The sequence below is a fragment of the Pristiophorus japonicus genome, chromosome 17 (assembly GCF_044704955.1).
Source record: "Pristiophorus japonicus isolate sPriJap1 chromosome 17, sPriJap1.hap1, whole genome shotgun sequence".
NCBI classification, from domain to species: Eukaryota; Metazoa; Chordata; class Chondrichthyes; family Pristiophoridae; genus Pristiophorus; species Pristiophorus japonicus.
The window spans coordinates 11,925,568-11,951,452 of NC_091993.1; the positions used below are offsets into that span (position 1 = coordinate 11,925,568).

General features: G+C 44.7%; 2 protein-coding genes across 4 annotated transcripts in view; one reads left to right on the forward strand and one right to left on the reverse strand.

Moving 5' to 3' along the window:
- Positions 1–4,158: 4,158 nt before the first annotated feature.
- On the forward strand, positions 4,159–16,292 carry ccnb2 (cyclin B2). The gene is made up of 9 exons (XM_070859309.1): positions 4,159–4,946; positions 8,690–8,809; positions 8,888–9,040; positions 9,131–9,316; positions 11,765–11,923; positions 13,705–13,941; positions 14,923–15,063; positions 15,531–15,641; positions 15,723–16,292. The coding sequence occupies exons 1-9, from the start codon at positions 4,923–4,925 to the stop codon at positions 15,822–15,824; spliced, it is 1,233 nt and encodes a 410-aa protein (XP_070715410.1). The 5' UTR covers positions 4,159–4,922; the 3' UTR covers positions 15,825–16,292.
- Positions 16,293–22,529: 6,237 nt separating this feature from the next.
- Positions 22,530–25,885, reverse strand: part of myo1ea (myosin IEa) — a 160,929-nt gene continuing 157,573 nt past the window's right edge. For all 3 annotated transcript variants that reach the window (XM_070858377.1, XM_070858376.1, XM_070858375.1), the window contains one exon: positions 22,530–23,604. In XM_070858377.1, the coding sequence (XP_070714478.1) occupies positions 23,528–23,604 (77 nt within the window). In that variant the 3' untranslated portion in view covers positions 22,530–23,527. The remainder of the gene's footprint in view (positions 23,605–25,885) is intronic.

Here is a 25,885-nt window from a genome sequence, read left to right on the forward strand (position 1 = left end):
CAGGTGGCACAGACAGTAGTTGAGGGGAAGAGTGGGCAGGGAGCCTGGTTTGCCGCATGCTCCTTCCGCTGCCTGCGCTTGATTTCTGCATGCTCTTGGCGACGATACTCGAGGAGCTCAGCGCCCTCCTGGATGCACTTCCTCCACTTAGGGCGGTCTTTGGCCAGGGACTCCCAGGTGTCAGTGGGGATGTCGCACTTTATCAGGGAGGCTTTGAGGGTGTCCTTGTAATGTTTCCTCTGCCTGCCTTTGACGAGTTCCGAGTGGCCTGCCCAGCGGAGCTGATCAAGTGTGGTCAGTGCTTCAATGCTGGGGCTGTTGGCCTGGACGAGGACGCTAATGTTTGTGCGTTTGTCCTCCCAGGGGATTTGTAGGATCTTGCGGAGACATACAGGAGGGCAGGTATTACTACAGCCCTGTAGACCATGAGCTTGGTGACAGTTTTGAGGACCTGATCTTCAAACACTCTTTTCGTCAGGCGGCCAAAGGCTGCACTGGTGCACTGGAGGCAGTGTTGGATCTCATCATCAATGCCTGCTCTTGTTAATAGGAGGCTCCCGAGATAGGGTGGTCCACGTTGTTCAGGGCCACGCCGTAGATCTTGATGTCTGGGGGGCAGTGCTGTGCAGCGAGGACAAGCTGGTGGAGGACCTTTGTCTTACTGATGTTTAACATAAGGCCTATGCTTTCATACGCCTCGGTAAATATGTCGACTATGTCCTAGAGTTCAGCCTCTGTGTGTGTGCACAGATACAGATATCGTCTGCGTACTGTAGCTCGAATGGCAGAGCAAGCTCAAGGGGCTGAATGGCCTACTGCTGTGTTGCTATGTCCCAAGATGGCACCGCTGGGACTAATCAGAATTGAGCAATAAAGGCAGCATTGGACTTACCACACTTTATCTGCACATCTTTGCGGTCCAAACAGCAAAACATAGAAACATAGAAAATAGGTGCAGGAGTAGGCCATTCGGCCCTTCGAGTCTGCACCACCATTCAATAAGATCATGGCTGATCATTCACCTCAGTACCCCATTCCTGTTTTCTCGCCCTACCCCTTGATCCCTTTAGCTGTAAGGGCCACATCTAACTCCCTCTTGAATATATCCAATGAACTGGCATCAACAACTCTCTGCGGTAGGGAATTCCACAGGTTAACAACTCTCTGAGTGAAGAAGTTTCTCCTCATCTCAGTCCTAAATGGCTTACCCCTTATCCTTATCCTTAGACTGCGTCCCCTGGTTCTAGACTTCCCCAACATCGGGAACATTCTTCCTGCATCTAACCTGTCCAGTCCCGTCAGAATTTTATATGTTTCTATGAGATCCCCTCTCATCCTTCTAAACCCCAGTGAATAAAGGCCCAGTCAATCCAGTGTCTCCTCATATGTCAGTCCAGCCATCCCTGGAATCAGTCTGGTGAACCTTCGCTGAACTCCCTCAATAGCAAGAACGTCCTTCCTCAGATTAGGAAACCAAAACTGAACACAATATTCCACGTGAAGCCTCACCAAGACCCTGTACAACTGCAATAAGACCCCCTGCTCCTATACTCAAAACCCCTTGCTATGAAGGCCAACATACCATTTGCCTTCTTCACCGCCTGCTGTACCTGCATGCCAACTTTGAATGACTGATGTACCATGACACCCAGGTATCGTTGCACCTCCCCTTTTCCTAATCTGCCGCCATTCAGATAATATTCTGCCTTTGTGTTTTTGCCCCCAAAGTGGATAACCTCACATTTATCCACATTATACTGCATCTGCCATGCATTTGTCACTCACCTAACCTGTCCAAGTCACCCTGCAGCCTCTTAGCATCCTCCTCACAGCTCACACCGCCACCCAGTTTAGTGTTATCTGCAAACTTGGAGATATTACACTCAATTCCTTCATCTTAATCATTAATGTATATTATAAATAGCTGGGGTCCCAGCTCTGATCCCTGCGACACCCCACTAGTCACTGCTTGCCATTCTGAAAAGGACCCATTTATCCCGACTCTGCTTCCTGTCTGCCAACCAGTTCTCTATCCATGTCAGTATATTACCCCCAATACCATGTGCTTTAATTTTGCACACTAATCTCTTATGTGGGACCTTGTCAAAAGCCTTTTGAAAGTCCAAATACACCACATCCACTGGTTCTCCCTTGTCCACTATTAGTTACATCCTCAAAAAATTCCAGAAGATTTGACAAGCATGATCTTTCTTTCATAAATCCATGTTGACTTGGACCGATCCTGTCACTGCTTTCCAATTGCGCTGTTATTTCATCTTTAATAATTGATTCCAACATTTTCCCCACTACTGATGTCAGGCTAACCGGTCTATAATTACCCGTTTTCTCTCTCCCTCCTTTTTTAAAAGGTGGTGTTTTACATTAGCTACCCTCCAGACCATAGGAACTGATCCAGAGTCAATAGACTGTTGGAAAATGATCACCAATGCATCCACTATTTCTAGGGCCACTTCCTTACTCTGGGATGCAGACTACCAGGTCCCGGGGATTTATCGGTCTTCAACCCCATCAATTTCCCTAACGCAATTTCCCGCCTAATAAGGATATCCTTCACTTCCTCCTTCTCACTAGACCCTCGGTCCCCTAGTACTTCTGGAAGGTTATTTGTGTCTTCCTTAAGTACTCTGGGATGCAGACTACCAGGTCCCGAGGATTTATCGGCCTTCAATCCCATCAATTTCCCTAACACAATTTCCCACCTAATAAGAATATCCTTTACTTCCTCCTTCTCACTAGACCCTCAGTCCCCTAGTACTTCCGGAAGGTTATTTGTGTCTTCCTTAAGTACTCTGGGATGCAGATTACCAGGTCCCGAGGATTTATCGGCCTTCAATCCCATCAATTTCCCTAATACAATTTCCCGCCTAATAAGGATATCCTTCACTTCCTCCTCCTCACTAGACCCTCGGTCCCCTAGTACTACCGGAAGATTATTTATGTCTTTCTTCGTGAAGACAGAACCAAAGTATTTGTTCAACTGCTCTGCCATTTCTTTGTTCCACTATAAATTCATCTGAACCTGACTGCAAGGGGCCTACGTTTGTCTTCACTAATCTTTTTCTCTTCACATATCTATAGAAGCTTTTTTATGTTCCCGGCAAGCTTCCTCTCATACTCTATTTCCCCCCTCCTAATTAAACCCTTTGTCCTCCTCTGCTGAATTCTAAATTTCTCCCAGTCCTCAGGTTTGCTGATTTTTCTGGCCAATTTATATGCCTCTTCCTTGGATTTAACATTATCCTTAATTTCCCTTGTTAGCCACTGTTGAGCCATCTTCCCTGTTTTATTTTTACTCCAGACAGGGATGTACAATTGTTGAAGTTCATCCATGTGATCTTTAAATGTTTGCCATTGCCTATCCACTGTCAACCCTCTAAGTATCATTTGCCAGTCTATTCTAGCCAATTCACGTCTCATACCATTGATGTTACCTTTCCTTAAGTTCAGGACCCTAGTCTCTGAATTAACTGTGTCACTCTCCATCTTAATAAGGAATTCTACAATATTATGGTCACTCTACCCCAAGGGGCCTCGTAAAAGACTGAGACTCTTGCAAAGATACCTAGACAAGACAAGGACTAACTCTTCATCATTACTGCAGAAAGAGGAATAAGGGTATAACCTACCCTGGTACATTTGCAACACTGCACCATCTGTAAGTCTGCAGTAGGTGGCAGACTTTGGGAACATTATGGAACGTGGCAGGGGGTCAACTGAGTGACCCTGAAATCCACACTCCAGTCAGAATTAATTGAATACTTCAAATTTTAGAACATGCAACATAGAAAGAATGTCAATAAATTGTTGGGCCATCCTTAGCAATGTTACCAATGTTGCTAACTACACGTGTGCTGAAGATGTCTGTTAATCGTACAAACCCCTTTACGGATACTGCAACAGTTTCCCGGACACTCCGCATCTTGTGACATTGGATTATTACCCGGCGACCTTTATGCAAATTTTATTAAAAGGTTCTGATTCCGAACGAGGCATCTCCGTAGTAACGCATTCCACAGCGCCAGCGAACAGCCAATAAGGAGAGTGCATCCTATAATCTGGCCAATGAAAGGGAGAGAAGCGATATTTGAAAGATTCGCGGGAATTAAAACAAGATTCGAGAGAGACAGACACCAGGAACACCAGCCCAGCGGAGAGGGCAGGGACCAGGGGTTCGATAAACCAGGAACACCAGCCCAGCGGAGAGAGTAAGGACCAGGGGTCCGATAAACCAGGGACTCCAGCCCAGCGGAGAGAGTAAGGACCAGGGGTCCGATAAACCAGGGACACCAGCCCAGCGGAGAGAGCAGGGACTAGGGGTCCGATAAACCAGGGACTCCAGCCCAGCGGAGAAACCAGGGGTCCGAGACACCAGCCCAGCGGAGAGAGCAGGGACCAGGGGTCCGATAAACCCAGAGACTCCAGCCCAGCGGAGAGAGCAGGGGTCCGATAAACCAGGGACTCCAGCCCAGCGGAGAAACCAGGGGTCCGAGACACCAGCCCAGCGGAGAGAGCAGGGACCAGGGGTCCGATAAACCAGGGACTCCAGCCCAGCGGAGAGAGCAGGGACCAGGGGTCCGATAAACCAGGGACTCCAGCCCAGCGGAAAAACCAGGGGTCCGAGACACCAGCCTAGCGGAGAGAGCAGGGACCAGGGGTCCGATAAACCCAGGGACTCCAGCCCAGCGGAGAGAGCAGGGAGCAGGGACTCCAGCGGAGCTCCAGGGACACCAGCTGCGCCCAGACCACCAGCGCCTTCAAGTCGGCTCACCTGCCACCTTCAGCGGGATATCGACCAGAGACGCGGCCCAACCTCAGCCGCTGAGCCGGAGACTGACTGTATCCGCCGCCCGGTGTCTGGGGTCCGGACTGGGCTTCCCCCTCCCTCTCTGGGCGCAATCGCCATGGCTCTCACCCGCCGTGCTGTTGTAAGTCGCAATGAGTTCCTATTTCAGGTCTTACTATTGCGGGGTGGGAAACCGACACGCGGCATTGCTGAGTCAGTTTCCCCAGCTTCGCAACCCTGAATTGTGTAGCAAACCACTCTTGGTGGTGGAAATATTGTAGCATCACAGAGTTTGCTGCAATCCATGGCTCGGGCGAATTGAGACTTTTTTGGCTGTAGCTGAATGCTGAACTAACTTATTTCGGAGCTTGTGTCCAAACACGTCACATGATTTTATAAACCACCTGAAATGATTTGTAACGCGAGTACAGAACGCGTGAATAGCTCCAGCTCATTTTTTATTAAATGTAGGTCGCGGCCAAGTTGTGGCCACATGTTCTCCCTCCCAGTTCCCGTTCTCGTTGTGCTTTTGCCCTGGTGGTTTGATAATGCTGTTCGGAATGCATCTATTGAATTGGAAGATATCATGCAAATTTATATATTGCCCTTAATGTAGAAAAATGAGTTTCAGATGACGAATCAAAAATGGATGTTGAGCCAAAGGGCAAATTAAGACCATTGCTGTCCACGGCTTTGTCAGCCTGGGTTTGACTGAAACTGGACTCTGAGCCCTTCCCTTTACTGAAACCCCTCTATCTGGCTATTTCCACCATCCACCTGGCCAAACTGGTCTGGCGGCAGTCTGGTCTTTTATCACATTGTCTCTCTCTCCTCGCCCCCCCCCCCCCCCCCGCCTCTAGTAAATTATCCTTCAAGCATCTTTCTATGTTTTAGAAGTCATCTCTTCTAACCTGCCACTGACTGATGCCTTGTCCTTTTAATAATCTCTTGGTTTTCCTTGCATTCTAAATCTCCTACCTGTACCTCTCCCTCCATATTGATTGATCTAGCCATATTCTCTCTCTCTCTCTCTCTCTCTCTCTCTCTCATAATTGCTATCACAGGCAAGGCTGTCTCTGACCATCTTTTATTCCTCACTGGACCCACTTCTGTATCTGCGCCTGGGGGAGAGGGAGACTTCCTCTCCTCCTTCCTCCTCTTCCCTGCCCCCCATACTGAACGTTCAAACTCTCAGCTGGCTGGCCTTTGGTTTTGCATTTATCATACTCTGCAGCCATTGATCTGCTCAACCACTCTCTTCTCTCCATCTTTGATTCCCTTGTCCCAAGCAGAACTTTACCCTTTCCCATTCTGAGTATAGCCCCACGTTTACTCTCTCAAGCCCAAGGGCTGCAGACCTGAGCATATCTAGCACACACTTGTTTTAGCCAACCATTATGAGATCTGGCTGGGTCACATCAAGTGCTTTTGCACCTCACACACAAAGCTTCCCACTATTCCAGGGTCAGCCTGGAGACCAAAGATAATTTAAACCTCTCTCTCCCACTACCACATGTCTCCAGCAAAACCCACTCTTGACTCCTGTCCTTGTTATCTAACACCCCGTCTCTAATCTCTCTTGTCTGCACCCATCTTGCCCACAACACCTTGCTTGAATTCTCTACTCTGGTTTCTGCCCTGCCACAGCACTGAAATGGCCCTAACCAATATTGCAAATGATACCCTCTGACCATGGTGCATTATCCTTCCTCAACCTCTCTGCAGCCTGTGTGATCAACCATGCCACCTTCCTTCAATGCCTCAAGTGTTCCTTTATACACCACTAGTAGGACAGCCCTTGCTTAGTTCCACTCTTAACCCTGTGGCCTGAGTAAAGAGGGAAGGAAGGGGGTGGTGCAAGCAGCTGAGGCCCATCTTTCTCAATCTTCAGACAAGTCCTTGAGCTCAGCACCTTTGTTGAGAGATGGGGAGAGGCATTTAAGGAGACAGTTGGTAGTTAAGAGGATGATTCTGGAATAGTGAGGGACCCGATGGTACTTCATTGGTCCAGCCAGATTTGATGATTGGCTAAGCCAGTCGGGTACCACATGTGTGGAAGTCCTGTAGCCCTTGGACTTGAGGAAGCAAAGTTGGGGGGGGGGGGATGGATGAGATTCCAGGGGGCACTTCCAGGATGGGGCCAAGGGCAACAAGGTGAGGGAGCAGCTGAACAAATTAACAGCAGCAGGAGTACTTTGAATGGAGGACCAAAGGCTGTGCAGTTGAAAGTTTAATGGTGCAATTGTAAATGATCTCTGGGTATTTGCTGCTTGCTGCACCTCCCTCCCCCTCCCACTGGATGCAGAAGAAGGGTGGATGGATGTGAGTGAAGAATACAAAAGTGAGTCAAGATGGTGTTTTCAATGAGACCAGGGGATGAGAGGCTGTGGGAGATGGCAAGGTTGAGGGGGTGGCTGTCAATATGGACAGGAAGTTTAGGGAGTATAGGAGGGGTGCTGAGATGATTGATTACTTGGGGTGAGAATGTTTTATGGTGCAGAAGGAGGAAAGAGTTCCTCTGAGGAACTTTGGAGTGGGTCTTGGAGGGTCGTACACCAAGAAGACAGAGGATAGAACACGGTGCCACAGGAGACTAAAATGTGACCAGATCTCACTGCAGCAGTTTGGACAGGGCAAGGTGGTTGACAGAATCATCATAAGCAGTCCCTTGGAATCGAGGAAGACTTTCTTCCACTCCTGAAGTGAGTTCTTTGGTGGCTGAACAATCCCATATGAGAGCCACAGACTCTCTCAGGTGGGACAGAGTCCTTTGAGGGAAGGGGAGGGTGGGACTGGTTTGCCACACACACTTTATGCTGCCTGTGCTTGATTTCTGCATGCTCTTGGCATTGAGTCTCGAGGTGCTCAGTGCCCTCCCGGATGCACTTCCTTCACTTGGGCCAGGGACTCTCGGGTGTCAGTGGGGATGTCTCACTTTATCAAGGAGGCTTTGAGATTGTTCTTGTAGCGTTTCCGCTGCCCACCTTTGGCTCGTTTACCGTGGAGGAGCTCCGAGTAGAGCACTTGCTTTGGGAGTCTCGTGTCTGGCATGCGAACTGTGGCTTGCTCAGCGGAGCTGATTGAGTGTGGTCAGTGCTTCAATGCTGGGAATGTTAGCCTGAATGAGGACCAGTGCAGCCTTCGGCTGCCTGAGGAGGAGTGTTTGAAGACCAGGCCCTCAAAACTGCCACCAAGCTCATGGTCTACAGGGCTGTAGTAATACCTGCCCTCCTATATGGCTCAGATGTTGACAATGTACAGTAGACACCAAGTTGCTGGAGAAATATCACCAACGCTGTCTCCCCAAGATTCTACAAATCCCCTGGGAGGACAGGCGCACCAACATCGGCGTCCTCATTCAGGTTGATAGAATAGTTGGGTAAGGGAGACTTTGGTAAAGGCAAGGTTCTGGTTTGCAAGAGCCTTGTTCCAGGATGCTCCAAGTGGGTATTGGTGGATAAAGTGAACAGGATGGGCAGGAGGCTGGTGAAGTTGGCCTCCAGCAATAGGTGCCCATGGTGGGGGTGTGAATGCCAAGTGGCAGAGGGCAGCTGTTGCCTTTTCAGGAGGTGTTACATGGAATTTTACCGGACATTGTTTGTTCCACACGAGCCTCCACCCAGCTTGCTTCGTCTCTCCTTCATGTAGTTGCCTAGCTTCCCCCTGAGCCTGGGACCCTGGCAAAAGAATAAAAAGGCAGAGAAGCAGTGATGGGTTGGGGCATTGACTTTGAGGGGAGAAATAAAGGTGGCCTCATTGACTGGAAGGGGTGGGTGAACAGCTAGAAGTAATTGCCTTGGATCCAGAGCAACTTTACTAGATTATAATTGTGTTCAGAAGTATTGTCAAAATACTTAACTTTTTTTTTTAAACTTCCCTTGTTAGGCTCTTCGGAACTTGGAAAATATAGAACCGATCAAGCCACTGGCCAAGATGACTGCAGTCACGCGAAGGCCTGCTTTAGGAGACCTGGCGAATCGAGTTGTGACTCGAGGAGGAGAGCAGGTAATGGTGGTCCTGGAAATGAACATCTTATTGACCCCAATTTGTCAAAATGACTAACCCATTGCTATTTATCTGCAGAAAAAAGAAATGGCTAATGTGAAAGTTTCTAGACCAGTGGCATCCAAACTAAAGGAAAAAGTTTTGCAGAAAAAAGTATTAAAACCAGCAGTTCAGGAGTTGAGGCCAGTAGGTCAGAAGGTAAAACCAGTGGTTCAGGAGCCCATTCCCAAGGTATGCATTATAAATTGAACTTTTAGTTCCCTGTTTTAAGGAAAAAAATTCCCGGTTGCCTTTCATCCTTGCCCCATCTTTATTTTCAAGGCCCCTCTGTCTCCAACACCGATGGATGTGTCTATGACAGATGTGTCTATGAAAGAGGAAGACCTATGCCAAGCTTTTTCTGGTACCTTGCTGGAGGTGGAAGATATTGATGCTGAAGATGGTTATAATCCTCAGCTGTGCAGTCAATATATAAAGGACATCTTCAAATACTTGCGGCAACTGGAGGTGTGTAGACTCTGATCAGGTCTGTAGTAAGTTAAGAGGGTGATTGGAATGGAGCTTAAGATATTAAGGGGAACAGAGGGTAGATTTCTGCTGGTTGGAGTCTAGAATTAGAAGGCAGTCTAAAAATTGGAGCAAGATGTTTCAGGAGAGATTGGGAAATGCTTCCACATGCAAAGGCTGGTAGAAGTTTGGAACTTTCTGCCACAAATGGCAATTGATGCTAGTCCAATAAACTTTAATCTGAGATTGCTAGATTTTTGTTAACCACAAGTATTGAAGGATAAGGAGCAAAGGCTGGTATATGGAGCTGGGTCACAGATCAGCCCACGATCTCATTGAATGGTGGAACAGGATCGAAGGGCAATTTGACCTCCTGTTCCTAGCTGAAGCTTGTTTAAATGATCACTTGGTTTGGTTTAGAAACTCCCATGTGAATAAGTTTGACTCTGACCATAATAGACTTCTATAAAGAATTATCCTAGATTTGCAATTTTGGCTTCTAAAGCCTGTTCTATCTGTTTAGTACAACAGGGTATCATTCAACCTGCAATTCTAGAAATGGCATTGTTTAATCAATGCTTTTCAGGTAATGGTGATTGCAACAGCAAACTAGAGAGTCTTGGATTCCAACGTTCATTGAAGTTATTAAATATTGGATCAAGACATGATTTCTTTGAAGGAACTTTTCTCTCCTGGAGTTTTAAGCCTCAATTTCAAAATTCTCATCCTTATTTTCAAATCCCTCCTTGGCCTCACCCCTCCCTATTTCATCTCCTCCAGCCCCACAAGCCCTGAGATGTCTGCGCTCCTCTAATTCTGCCCTCTTGAGCACCCTCATTATAATCGCTCAACCATTGGTGGCTGTGCCTTCTGTTGCCCAGACCCTAAGCTCTGGAACTTTCTGCCTAAACCTCTCTACCCCTCTTTTTTCCTCTTTCAAGATGCTCCTTAAAACTTTCCTCTGACCAAGCTTTTGATCACCTGTGCTAATTTCTACTGTGTGGCTCGGTGTCCAATTTTTTTAAAATATCCATACTCCTTTGGGACACTTCACTATGTTAAAGGTGCTATATAGTTTGCTCTCGATTGCTCAGACAGCCATTGAAGCTATAGCTCAATGGGGAAAAGTCAGCTTTGAGAAAATTGCTGCAGTTTATTTTGAGAAGCAGTATGGATAAGGGAACTCTAATTCTACTATTCAGTGCTACTTGATTTATTGCTCCATGTATGGCAAGTAATGTTCCTTCATGTTTTCAGCATGAACTGTAAAACATTGTTTCCCATCTCTGGTAAAGAAGGGGAACATTGTTTCATGCATTGCATGACACAAGATCAGGCTGAAATTTGGCCTTTTCACTATTTTAAATGTTTACGGCAAACTTAATGTTTAATGTTCTGACGGCACCACCTTCCATACTTCTGATATGGCTTCCTTTTTTCCTTCAAGTATTCCCCTCTGCCATGGTTGACATGGCCCTAGTCTGTCTGTCCTATTTCCTGCACTACTTCTGCTGTGACTTGTCCTTGCCTCTTCCCCACCAGCCTCCATGTTCAACAGATCATCCTCCAGTGTGATCTCACCACTGCACATCTCCTCCTCCTCCTTCCCCCCCCACCCCCTTCAGCATTCTGAAGGAACCACTCCCTCCACAACACTAGTCCACGCCTCAATCACCCCCGCACCTTCCCGTGCAAGTGCAGGAGATGCAACACCTGTCCTTTTACCTCCTCCCTTCCCAATGGCCAAGGTCCTGAATACTCCTTCCAGTTATACGGTGACTTACTTGTACTTCAGTTTAGCATACTGTGTTCACTGCTCACGATGTGATCTCTACATTGGGGAGACCAAACGCAGATTGGATGACTGCTTTGCAGAACTCCTCCATTCAGTCCGTAAGTGTGGCCCCGAGCTTCCTGTCTCTAATTCTCTTCACTCCCACTCTGATCCCCCTCTGTCCACAGCCTCCTACGCTGTTCCAATGAAGCTCGAGGAACAGCACCTCATCTTGTGTTTAGGCATTGAACGGCCTTCTGGACTCTTTCTGAGCAACAATTTCAGACCATAACCTCTACCCCTATTTTTTTTTTTTTCTTTTCCTTCCCATGGCAGCTGTTGATTCTTCCTTTTCCATTTACACCCTATCTCGACTCATCTTTTGTTTCTTAACTTGTCCCATTACCATCTCCTTTTGCCTTGCACCACCATCCCTTTTGTCTCTTAATCTCCTGCCTTCCGCCCTATTGCATACCTTCCCTTTTGATCCCCCCCCCCCCCCCCCCCAGCCCCTCCACTTACCTATCCCAACACTTGCTTAAAAACATCTTCCAGTTCGGACAAGGGGTCATTGACCTGAAATGTTAACTGTTTCTCTCGCTAAGTCTCCTGTTTTTATTTCAGATTTCCAGCATTTTGCTCTTGTAATGTTTAATCATTTTACTCCATGGCAGTTGCAGCAAACCATTAGGCCACGTTACCTCGAGGGGCAGGAAATAAATGAACGCATGCGTGCACTCCTAGTTGACTGGCTAATTCAAGTTCATTCAAGATTCCACCTGCTCCAGGAAACACTCTACATGACCTTGGCTGTAATGGATCGTTTTCTGCAAGTAAGTGACTTTTTTTTTTCTCAGAGTACAGTAAAATATCTCTAGGATCTGTAGCTTAAACTGCATTTGTACATGTGAACTGTGCCAAATTTCACAGGGACAGGGATTTGTTCTTTTTTCCAATTAAAGCTTCAGTGGTGACCTTTCTCATCACAAACTCAATGGTGTCGGCCACAATTCAAGCACTTTTCCTGCAGACCTAGGAAACTGGGATCAAGAGCACTTACTGCATTGAAGTAGGTCTCTTTATGCACCTTTTACTGGTTACAAATCTGGAGCTATTGTAGGTATCTTGGGTACAGTGGTGTCAGTCACGCCAAGTGTTTACACTGTATGGAAGTTGACTCCAATGTCTTGCTCTTGTGTCCTGCTACCTTGTATCTACTCACAGTAGCCAGGTGTCAGTGGGGATGTTGCATTTTATCAAGGAGGCTTTGAGGGTATCCTTGAAACATTTCCTCTGCCCACCTTGGGTTCGTTTGCCATAAAGAAGTTCTGAGTAGAGCGCTTCCTTTGTTTCATGCCTGACAAGACTCCCAATGTGGCCTGCCCAGCAGAACTGGTAGAGTGTGGTCAGTGCTTCGATGCTGACCTAGTCGAGGATGACAACATTGGTGCGCCTGTCCTCCCAGTGGATTTGCAGAGACATCGTTGGCGGTATTTCTCCAGCGATTTGAGGTGTACATGGTCCATACAGGAATCCTGGCCAAAGACCACCCTGTGGAGGAAATGCATCTGGGAGGGTGCTAGGCACTTCGAGTCTCATTGCTGAGAGCACGCAGAGACCAAGTGCAGACAGCAGAAGGAGCATGTGGCAAACCAGTCCCACCCACCCTTTCCTTTAACTACTGCGTTTCTCCTGTATTGGACTGTTCAGTCATCTACAAACTCATTTTTAGAGTGGAAACAAGTCTTCCTCCAATTCCGAGGGACTGCCTATGATACAGTAGCAGGACCCAGGAGTATAACTAAAGTGTGCTCATCGATCAGCTTTACATACCTTGTGTACTCAGTCTCCTGAAGGCAGACTGAGTTAACACTGGGTAATGTAATGTTTGAAATGTGATCTGCTTTATTCCAGTCAGCTTCTGTACCAATAAGAATAGTCTGTTTGCATACTGTTTTGAGCACTAGCCCTTTCTGGTAGTTTATCAGCTCTACTTAAATTTAAAGCCTAGATTTGTGCCTTTAAGTAGAGTTGGAGGTTTAGTGTGTGTCTGGCCTGAACTTGGTAGATTTTGGTGACCTGTAATCATCTTGTCTGTCTTAAATGTGGAATTTATGTATAAGTGCCTGTGACAAGATGGTGCTGCAGTTTGATCAGTTATAGGGGATGTAGGCCAGGGTTATCACTTATCGAGGTGTGTTGCCTTGTGTGTGCCTCTGCACATCAGATGACGATGGGATTGGGCTTTGCTGTTGTGGCCTGCTGAAATTTGAGGTCCAGACATGTGCAATCCTCACTAGGTGATGAGGTACTGGAGGGCATCAGTAAAACTACCCCAGTGGTGAGTCCAATGCTGTCAGTAGGAGGAAAAGATTGTTGTCTTAATCCCTTTGCCATATTGCTGAAGGGAGATTGGGTTAGGACAAGTTGCTATAACTGCTGCTTGTCCTGAAATAATCCTATTGTAGAGGAATCTGCCCCACCTGTTGGCCTCTTTTTTTTTTTATTATTAAATTCAACCTCTAAATATATCTCTCAATTAGATCCTGGCTGCTCTTTCCAAGACCAAATGTTGATTTACCTAATCATTCAAGGAGCTAAATTGTCTTTTCAGAGCCAGCCAGTTTCTCGCAAGAAACTCCAACTAGTTGCTGTGACTGCCATGCTGCTAGCTTCCAAATATGAAGAAATTTATGCACCTGCTATAGGAGACTTTGTTTACATCACAGACAACGCTTATACCCAGATCCAGATCCGGCAAATGGAAAGGCTTATTCTTCGAGAGCTTGACTTTAAATTGGGCCGTCCTCTTCCACTGCACTTCTTGAGGCGGGCTGCAAAGGCTGGTAATGTAAGTATGGAATCTCTGCTGTCTTAAAATAAAGTCACTTTTCCAGGGAAATAGCTGTCCACATTTACAATGACTCCAATATATTGAAGCACACTTGACCTGGGTCTGCAATTTTAAATGTCTTTGTATCATACTTTCGAATATGACGAGTGTGATGTCATGCACTTTGGCAGAAAAATCAAAGAGCAAATTATTATTTAAATGGAGAAAGATTCCAAGTGCTGCAGTACAGTGGGACCTGGGGGTACTTGTGCATGAAACACAAAAGGATAGTATGCAGGTACAGCAAGTGATCAGGAAGGCCAATGGTATCTTGGCCTTTATTGCAAAGGGATGGAGTATAAAAGCAGGGAAGTCTTGCTACAGCTGTACAGGGTATTGGTGAGGCCACACCTGGAATACTGCGTGCAGTTTTAGTTTCCATATTTACAAAAGGATATACTTGCTTTTGGAGGCAGTTTAGAGAAGGTTCACTAGGTTGATTCTGGAGATGAGGGGGTTGACTTATGAGAAAAGGTTGAGTAGGTTGGGCTGCTACTCAGGAATTCAGAAGAATGAGGGGTGGTCTTATCAATGTATAAGATTTAAGGGGGCTTGACAAGGTGGATGCAGAGAGGATGTTTCCAATGATGGGGGAGACTAGAACTCGAGGGCATGATCTTAGAATAAGGAGTCACCCATTTAAAACAGGAGATATTTCTTCTGAAGGTTATAAATCTGGAATTCGCTGCCTCCGAGCTGTGGAAGCTGGGACATTGAATAAATTTAAGACCGAAATAGACAGTTTCTTAAATGATGAGGGGTTATGGGGAGCACAGGGAAGTGGAGCGGAGTCCATGATCAGATCAGCCATGATCTTATTGAATGGTGGAGCAGGCTCGAGGGGCCGTATGGCCTACTCCTGCTCCTATTATGTTATGTAGTGCAAAAATGTCAAATGCTAATATATCTACCTTTTTTTTTGTATTTAAAAAAAAAAAGGTTGATGTTGCGAAATACACTCTTGCGAAATATCTCATGGAGCTAACGCTTATAGACTATAGCATGGTACACATCCACCCTTCTGAAATTGCAGCAGCTTCACTTTGCCTGTCTCTTCGCATCTTGGGTCAAAGCAAATGGGTAAGTAGTCACATCTTCGATTTGGGGTATCGCAGTATTTAGAAGGATGTACTGATTGAGTTGAAATAATGTACAAAAGCAAACACTGAATTAATAACTTGCCCACCAGTCCTTGACATTGGCACTTTAATTAAAAAAAAAATCTAGTGGGAGGTGGTGAAATTATGATTTGCTTAATTCAACTACTTTTTTTAATTTTAAAGTCTTGTGGCTTATTCAGTGCCTACCTAAGCCATACAAATAAAATTTGATGTCTGTTCTCTGCAGAGCTAGTTAAAATGGTGCTATAATTTCCCTTTTCCACCCCCCTCTCCTTGTCTATAGGCTGTCAATCCCCAGGCTTGCATGAATAATCTGATCTGTACCCCTAGCAAAATATTGCCACTTGAAAGAGGAATAGAATGGCCTTGTGGAATATTTGAATGTAGAAATCTCTGCCTTGCCCTGCAACTGTCTTTTTTTTTTAGACACCAGTTCAACAATACTACACTGGCTACGCAGAGGAAGCCTTGCAGCCAACCATGAAACACATAGCAAAGAATGTGGTGAAAATGAATGAAGGCCTTACAAAGCATGTTGTAAGTAAATGCCCAGTTTTGAGATTTGTTTTGGCTTAAATGCATCTTGCATCAGTTTAATAAAGCTGCTTTCTTTCATAGGCTATAAAGACCAAATATGCAAGTTCAAAACTACTGAAAATAAGCACCATTCCTCAACTAAAGTCAACAATTATCAAAGAACTGGCTTCTTCCCTATTGTAACCTTCCCAAAAGTTACATGGACATTTTTGCACTTTTGCAGATTTTTAAATCAGAATATTGCTGCTATATTACACTTGAATTTTCAAGGGCTGGAATTTTGCATCCAGTACCCATGTGAGTTACACCAGCTGGGTGCTTGCCCAGATTTAAAACCCTGCTGATCTTGTGTGCTGTCCCAATGTGATGATTTACTGAGGCACTCTAGCATGCTTCTGGTCTGCAGTTTCAGCTCTTGGAACTGAAGCCTTTCTCTGCTTGGAGAAAGTATTGTGCTGGCTGGTCTGAGACTGACCCCATGGGTTATGGACACTTTTTTTTTGTAGAGACTAGTTACTAATGGCTGGCCATAGTCTAATGCTTTTAGGTTTTCATGTAAACTTTAGTTTTGGATGTCTGACCTGTGCCATTTTATTGCAATGCAACTTTTTTGTTCCCTTTACAAAATTAAATAAACAATCCATTGATCTTGCTCTTGTGGGAATGACTTTTTCTAACACACAGGATCAACTTTCCAGTTCACAATACTTAGTGGAAAAACTTGTGCCTTTCCCCTTGTCCCTGGAATATCTTTTCCCACTCCCAGAGAGAACATCTGGTGAGCTAAATGACTTGTGGGATTGAATAAGTAGCTTTCTTAATGTCAGTTATTTGACTTTTTAAAATCTCATTTACTTGGACTTCTACAATGGCTCTGCTGGTTTAGACAGCTGCATTTCAATGACTAACCCTGTTTAAAATTATGCACCCGGCTCTTGTATTTCTGACTTCCAAATTATATTAAACATTGTGCTATAATTTGTATCTTATGTACACTTATTCACTTTGCATTTCATTTTTTGCTTAATACAACAAACAGGATTGAAATTATAGTACTATAAAGTCAGTTATGGATAATTGAGTGCATGCAATGAATCAAAAGACCTTCCAAAAAAAAAATCACAGCATTCAAGTTATGCCAATCATAAAACTCCATTAACAACACCCGATGAGATTCACACCTAAATAGAAGCTTGTCATGAATTGCCGAAAGTGTTCTAGCCCCAACACCCAGGAGGAAAGATAAACTGAATTGGTTGCTAGATGATGTTCCCCTAGTTCAATCTGTTTACCCAGTTTATTTCAGATCATTGATTACAGCCAAAATGCACACAAATTCAGGTTATAATCTGAGACATGCAAGAGTAATTTCTAATTCTTGCACTAGTTTAAGGAATAATTTCACCTACACTTATTCTGAATTCAAGATTTGATGCTAAACACGCAATATTTTACTTCCAACTTCAGAAGCCTTGGCTAATTCCTCCCCTAAATACATCATCCCAACTAGCTGGCCACAGAAACAAAACTGAGCACCATGCTGTCAAGTAGAAAAACCATTAAGATGCAAATGGATGACACTGCAGATGAGTACATGCTCATACATATTCAGACACTCTTCCCTGAGCACTATGTCCTGCCAAAGAAATACTCCAGGTAAAATTAATGCCTGCTCTGAATGAGATTTGTAAGCCTTGACTCCCTTCTGATTGTCAGTGGCCACTGGAAAGGTGCCATAAGATTGGAAGCCAAGGTGGTGCCTATTTAAAAAGTGAAGGCCTCCAGTCTATGAAAAATATTGATTCAGCAGGGGAAGATCCTGCCTGACTAACATCCTCCATATCTGTGAGGAATAATACCCTAAACAGCTATGGCAAATGCATTTAGATGACAGTCAGCCTTTGACAAAGTTCTCCATGAAAAGTTGGAAATCAAAGCTGTGGGGATTCAGGATGATCCCTGAAAATCAAAGAAAATGTTGAACTGTGATAAATGCATAAGTTATGCTCAAGTGGAGCAAAAGTACTGAGTAAGGTATCTTGTCTTAGTGTACCATTGGTCTGTTTTCTCATGTGTCTGAATGACCTGGATTTGGAAACTCTGCAAAATGGTAACCTTTGCACTTGAAAGCAAACTAGAAGGGGGAGTGACATTGAAGCATTCCCCTGTTCAACCTCCTTAACCTATTCCTGGGCTGAGATCGATAAATGCCACCAAACCTGAGATGAGGGTGACTTTACCTCCTGTCGATAGTACTGGCTCAACCAATCCTAGTGTGTGCCAGCTGTGGCTCGGTGGGTAGCAGTCCTGCTCTGAGGTGGTAGGTTGTACATTCAAGTCCCACTCCAGATACTTGAGCTCTCAAATCTAGGCTGACATTCCCAGTGCAGTACTGGAGGAGTGGTGCACTGGCAGAGGTGCCATCTTTCAGATGAGATGTTAAAGCAAGGCCCCATTTGCTCTCTCCGGTGGATGTAAAAGATCCCATGGCATTACTTTGAAGAGCAGGGGCATTATCCCTGGTGTCCTGGCCAATATTTATCCCTCAACCAACATCACTAAATAACACACGATCTTGCTGTGCCTAAATTGGTTGCTGCATTTTCTATATTACAATAATGATTACACTTCCAAAGTACTTCATTGGCACTATATAAATGCAAGTCTTTCTGGTCCAAAATAATGAATGTTGGTTAACTATCCAACAGAGCATCACTGTTGATCTTTAGGCATCTGTAGACACAGCACATTGATCAGGCCTGGGAATACTAGATATTCCCTTTGTGTTGGGGGGTGGGGGGTGAGGCTAATTGTAGCCCCTCCAACAGTTGCAAAGGAGGATCTTTTGAAATTCAATTGTTTTGTTTCATCTGTATTCCTTTAAAGAAGTTTCCTCCTGTAGATCCTGACCTTGTTTGTCTCCTTCAGGATATATATATATCTTTTTTTATATGGTAGCTCTTGTCGTGGAAGTACTTTCACATGAACAGTGCACTTCTGCCCAAAGACATAGCTTGTCATTTTCTTTGAGACCAGAATTGATGCAGGTCCTTCGTTGTAGAGGCTCTTCCCATTACGATAAATAAAGCGATAGAAAAGCAGATAGGGTCAATTGCTAGTTCATAATGAGGCCTCGGTTTGATAGCCACCATTTTTCAATCCATTAATTAATGCCACGTTAAGCATAATTAGGATAAATACTATAATCTATGGAGTTGATCGCCATTCCATTATAAATTTACCTATAATTTGGTAAAGGTGTTAGTGTCACTAGTCAGGCCATTCGTTGTATGCATTAGTTGCTTTGCACATCAGCAGTCATCATGCAATTCTGTTCCTGTATTTTGTTGTTGGATCATAGTTGCTTAAAGCAAAAAACTAAAATTTGAATAAATAAGTTGCATAACTATTTCTTCAGTTTGTTCAAGCTCTTCACTGAGTACTTGTAGTGTTGATATTCCTTTGTATTGACTCTCAACCTTGTATTGTGATTTTACATGGCTCAGTCTGCCTCATTGCCACCTCCTCTAGAGAAACAAGAGTCATGTTACAACAGCAGCCCTTACTGCATCTTGTAGATGGTACACACTGCAGCCACGGTGTGGTGGATGGGGTGTCAATCAAGTGAGCTGCTTTGTCCTGGATGGTGTCAAGCTTCTTGAATGTTGTTCGAGCTGCATTCATCCATCACACTCCTGACTTGTGCCTTGTAGATGGTGAAAAGGCTTTGGGGAGTCAGGAGGTGAGACACTCGCTGATCTGCTCTTGTAGCCACAGTATTTATATGGCTGGTCCAGTTTCTGGTCAATTATGACCTGTGCGATTTGATGGTAATGACATTGAATGTCAAGGGGTGGTGCTTAGACATTCTCTTGGTCATTGCCTGGCACTTTTGTGGCACAAATGTTACTTGCCACTTCTTAGCCCAAGCCTGAATGTTTTCTAGGTCTTGCTGCATGTGGGCATAGCCTGATGCATTTCTGAGGAGTTGCAAATGGAACTGAACGCTCTGCAATCATCAGAGAACATTAAAAGCAACATATCTAATGGTTGTAAACCAACAAAATGTAAACATTTTATATTGCATTCATCGTGGAAGCACATTTTCAGACTGACACATTTACTGCACAACTGATTTCAGAGAGCAGCATTTGAGTTTAGTAGTCAACCCATTTTGGCCTCGGTCACAATGGCATAATCAAAGTCTTTTAATCACACGAGAATAAATATGTCTTGGACAATAGTGCAGAATGGATGATCGTGAATCAGCTTTGCACTCCACTCTATTTTCTCTTCAAATGTGGAAAAGAAAATTAGGCAGAGTACAAAATGGACTGTTGGTCCTTCTGTATCCTTGGCTATTGTCCAAGATGAATTTATAATCCATTCTAAATCTGTTCCAGTACAGCTACAACACTGGCATCTACTGGAATGTGGGAAAACTGCCCAGGTATGGCCTATCCACAAAAAGCAAGACAAATCCAATACACGCAATTACCCCTCATCAGTTTACTCTCAATCAATCAGTCAAGTGATGGAAGGTGTTGTTGACAGTGCTATCGAGCAGCACTTGCTCACCAATAACCTGCTCACTGATGCTCAGTTTGGGTTTGGCTTTCGACCTCATAAACTTTGGTCCAATCTATATTAACGACTTGGAAGAAGGGACCGAGTGTAACGTAGCCAAGTTTGCTGACGATACAAAGATGGGAGGAAAAGCAATGTGTGAGGAGGACACAAGAAAATCTGCAAAAGGGCATAGACAGGCTAAGTGAGTGGGCAAAAATTTGGCAGATGGAGTATAATGTTGGAAAGTGTGAGGTCATGAACTTTGGCAGAAAAAAATCAAAGGTTATTATTTAAATGGAGAAAGATTGCAAAGTACAGGGGACCTGGGGGTACTTGTGCATGCAACACAAAAGGTTATTATGCAGGTACAGCATGTGCTCAGGAAGGCCAATGGAATCTTGGCCTTTATTGCAAAGGGGATGGAGTATAATAGTAGGGCAGTCTTGCTACAGTTATAGTGTATTGGTGAGGCCACACCTGGAATACTGCGTGCAGTTTTGGTTTTCATATTTACAAAAGGATATACTTGCTTTGGAGGCAATTCAGAGAAGGTTCACTAGGTTGGTTCCGGAGATGAGGGGGTTGACTTATGAGGAAAGATTGAGGTGGTTGGGACTCCTCTACTCATTGGAATTCAGAAGAATGAAAGGTGATCTTATCGAAACGTATAAGATTTTGAGGGGGCTTGACAAGGTGGATGTAGAGAGGATGTTTCCACTGATCGGGGAGACTAGATCTAGAGGGCATAATCTTAGAATAAGGGGCCGCTTATTTAAAACTGAGATGTGAAATTTCTTCGGGTTGCATATCTATGAATTCACTGCCTCAGAGCTGTGGAAGCTGGGACATTGAATAAATTTAAGACAGAAATAGGCAGTTTCTTAAACAATAAGGGGTTATGGGGAGCGGGCAGTGAAGTGGACCTGATTCCATGATCGGATCACCCATGATCGTATTAAATGGCGGAGCAGGCTCGAGGTGCCGTATGGCCTACTCCTGCTCCTATTATGTTCTTATGGACAAAAGAGGTGAATTCCAGACATGAGGCAAGAGTGACTGCCCTTGACATCTAACCCATCAAGGAGCCCTAGTAAAATTGAAGTTAATGGGAATTGGGGGAAAAAAACTCTTCATTGGCTAGTCATACCTAGCACTAAGGAAGATGGTTGTGGATGTTGGAGGCCTATCATCTCAGCCCCAGCACATCACTGCAGGAGTTCTGCAGGGCTGTGTCCTCGGCCCAACCATCTTCAGCTGCTTCATCAATGACCTTCCCTTCATCATAAGGTCAGAAGTGGGGATGTTCGCTAATGATTGCACAGTGTTCAGTTCCATTTGCAACTCCTCAGATAATGAAGCAGTCCACGTCTGCATGCAGCAAGACCTGGACAACATTCAGGATTGGCCTGAGAAGTGGCAAGTAACATTTGTGCCACACAAGTATCAGGCAATGATCAAGAGAATGTCTAATCACCACCCCTTGACATTCAATGTTATTACCATCATTGAATCCCACACCATCAACATCCTGGGGGTCATAATTGACCAAAAACTTAACTGGACCAGCCACATAAATACTGTGGCTACAAAAGCGGGTCAGAGGCTGGGTATTCTGTGGCAAGTGCCTCATCTTCTGACTCCCCAAAGCCTTTCCACTATAGATAAGGCACAAGTCAGGGTTGTGATGGAATACTCTCCACTTGCCTGGATGAATGCAGTTCCAACACGCAAGAAGCTCGACACCATCCAGGACAAAGCAGCCCACTTGATTGGCACCCCATCCACTACCTTGAACATTCACTCCCTCCACCACCGGCGCACCGTGGCTGCAGTGTGTACCATCTACAAGCTGCACTGCAGCAACTCGCCAAGGCTTCTTTGGCAGTACCTTACAAACTCCCAATCTCTACGAACTAGCAGCAGGCACATGGGACCACCACCAAGCCACACACTATCCTGACTTGGAAATATACCAGGATTCCTTCATCGTCACTGGGAACACCCATCGTCCTGGAACTCCCTCCCTAACAGCACTGTGGGAGTGCCTTCACCACACGGACTGCAGCGGTTCAACAATGCGGCTCACCACCACCTTCTCAAGGGCAATTAGGGATGGGCAATAAATGCTGGCCTCGCCAGGAATGCCCGCATAAAAAAATCATATTACTCAAAAACCGCATAGAAAAAGGGCAAATAAACACTAAAAAGAAAGAGAGAACTTTCAGAACTTGAGTAATTTCTAAACAGATATTTATCTGCTGGATGCATTCCATTTTTAATCTACAATGTTGGGCAGATCAATGAAGAATTAGGCACAACTTTTCCAGATATATCGAATAGGTTTATTACGTCAATCCAGTAATCCTTCTAATACATCTCAAAGTTTGTTCATATATAAATTTATAAAATTCAACACATTGGCAAAAGAAAAATGCAGGAGTGAGAATCGGACGCTGCTTGTACATTCTAACTGGATAACCGAAAACTTGCAGAGTAAGTGCAGTAGAGTACATCAATATACAGTTGTTAGGCATTAGTTGTAGAATTATTCAGAGTTTCATAATGTACAGTAAAGGAAAAAGACCAAAACACATTCTCTATTACCTCAACTTTACATCAGATACAGCACTTAAAATATGGACCCGCCACATTCATGCATTTAATTAAAAGGCACTTTAAAATGCAAATGTTACATTTTTACAGTACTGAGCAGAATGCTTTCTCTTGAAACCTTCATACTGCTCACCAATGAAGTCTACAATACCCCTATGGTGCCTGTTAGAAAGTTTGATAGTTTAAATTATTTTTAAAAAACGGCACACACCGTTTCCTTTGGGTGTCGCGTGCAGCAAACATTCTTCATAACGTGACTCAGCAGCAAAGATCAGTGTTTCTCCCCGATCCGGAATGTACTTCGAAGGGGAGTTTTACCTTTCATCACTATTAATCCTGAAGAAATCGCAAATGACCAAGAAATATTATATAAAAGACTAATAAGCTTTAATTGACCAAAGGCACTTAAAGCAAAAATAATGATAAACCCATACACAGGTATTTTAATGGCCCAAGTTAAATGCAACATTCTTTCTAAACTACCAGTTATACATCTTTATTCATGGGAAAACAGAAGTATAAATACAATAAATTACAGTTCCTTCAGTACTATCACAACTGTTGTGTAGCTCCAGACTCAGGTATTTGTAGATTTATACATTTGCAAACATGTCCTCCAGTCCCTGTAGCATCAAAGCTAGGATCACGGGCAGTTTGCTAGACTTCCATTTGGTTTGTCCATATATTTTGATAGCAATAGAGCTTTATATCTTGGCAACATAGTTGTTGGGGAACAATCCTTGTTTCCCTCGCAGTCTACCTATCCACCATCCTGAGGGGTCTGCAATGGAAAGAGAGTATTAAGACAGCGCTGGAACTTTTTAACAACATTCACTAGTAGATTGGCATCTTCATTAAAAGTTTGCCTGCGGTTAAATTAAAATGTATGTAAACCAATGAAAATATTGCAGTCAGCCTATATTCGAGAAGCTCAGCATTTATCACTAACTTTTTGAAGTTTTCTGGCGCTCCTGTGGAGACTCACCTGAGCCAGACATGGGAAAACTCATTAACCTTTTGTACGCTGCAAGAATGCACTTGGAGTAGTGCCAAATGTTGCCACCACTATTGTCTATCGGTGTCGAGAGTGGAGAGTATACTTAAATAAAAGTGAGTTTCTTGATGTCTGCTCTCTCTTTCTGCCATATCGCGCTTGGTGTAGACAGGGTATTATCAGGTGCAGCTGATAATTTTGAAATCTATCATCCTTATTTTCAAATCCCTCCATGGCCTCGCCCCTCCCTATCTCTATAATCTCCTCCAGCCTCACAAACCCCCCACCCCCCGCGCCAACCACAAGAGATGTCCGCACTCCTCTAATTCTGCCCTCCTGAACACCCCTGATTATAACCATGGGTGGCCATACCTTCTGTTGCCTAGGTCCCAAGCTCTGGAATTCTCCGCCTCTCCTCCTTCAAGCCCACCTATGTGACCACCGACACCTGGGAATCCCTGAGCAAAGACCGCCCTCAGTGGAGGGAAAGCATCCGGGAGGGTGCTGAGCACCTCGAGCCTCGTCGCCGAGAGCATGCAACAAGCGCAGGCAGCGGAAGGAGCGTGCGGCAAACCAGACTCCCCACCCACCCTTTCCTCCAACCACTCTGTCCCACCTGTGACAGAGGCTGTAATTCCCGTATTGGACTGTGCAGTCACCTGATAACTCACTTTTAGAGTGGAAGCAAGTCTTCCTCGATTTCGAAAGACTGCCTATGATTATGATGATTTGACCAAGCTTTTAGTCGCCTGCGCTAATTTCTACTTATGCGGCTCGGTGTCAAATTTTTATCTCTCAATACTCCTGTGAAGCGCCTTGGGACGTTTCACTACATTAAAGGCGCTATATAAATGCAAGTTGTTGTTGTTGATAGAAGAAAAGCAAGAACTTGTATCTCGAGAACGTTTTTTACCTGCTCACAATGTCCCAGAGCACTTTACAACCAACAAATTACTTTTGTAATCACTTTTCTGGACAACTGCAACTGCCAATTTATGCACAGCAAGCTCCCACAAACTGCAATGAGTTGACTAACCAGTTAATCTGTTTTTTTTTGTGCTGTTACTCGGGGGCTAAATGTCAGCCAGGACACCGAGGGCATTTCTGAATATTGCCATGGGATGTTTTACATTCACCCGAGAGAACAGATGGAGCCTCAGTTTGACGTCTCATTTGAAAGACGGCATCTTTGACAATACAGTACTCCCTCAGTACTGCACTGAAGATTATGTACAGATCATGTCCAGGAGTGGGACTTGCACCCACAATCTTCGGATCACAGGGGGTGTGAGTGCTACCATAGGGAAATGAAAGTGGGGAACAGGAGCAAATGATGATACTTAGGATCTGCATTTTCAGCCCCTCAAATGGAAAGTAGGTGATTTTTTGAAGAAATGTGTTCATGGGATGTGGGTGTTGCTGGCAAGGCTGACAGCATTTACTGTCCATCCCAATTGCTCTCGAGAAGGTGGTGGTGAGCCGCCATACTCTGAAAGAGTCAACCACATTGTTGTGGGTCTGGAGTCACATATAGGCCCAGACCGGGTAAGGATGGTAGCTTTCTTTCCCTAAAGAATAGTGAACCAGATGGGTTTTTATGACAATCTGGTAGTTTCATAGTCACCATTACTAGCTTTTTCATAGAATCATAGAAGTTTACAGCACGGAAGCAGGCCATTTAAATGTGCTGAGGGTTTCTGCCTCTATCACCCTTTCAGGCAGTGAGTTTCAAACCCCCACAACCCTCTGTGTGAAGAAATTTCCTCTCAAAACCTCTACCAATTACTTTAAATTTATGCTCCCTGCTTGTTGACCCCTCTGCTAAGAGAATAGGCCCTTTCCATCCTCTCTATCCAGGCCCCTCATAATTTTATACACCTCAATGAAGTCTCCACTCAGCCTCCTCTGTTCCAATAAAAACAAATCCAGCCTATCTAATCTGTCCTCATCGCTTAATTCTCCACCCCCGGCAACATCCTCGTAAATCTCCTCTGTACCCTCTCCAGTGCAATCACGTCCTTCCTGAAAAGCGGTGACCAGAACTGCACACAGTACTCCAGCTGTGGCC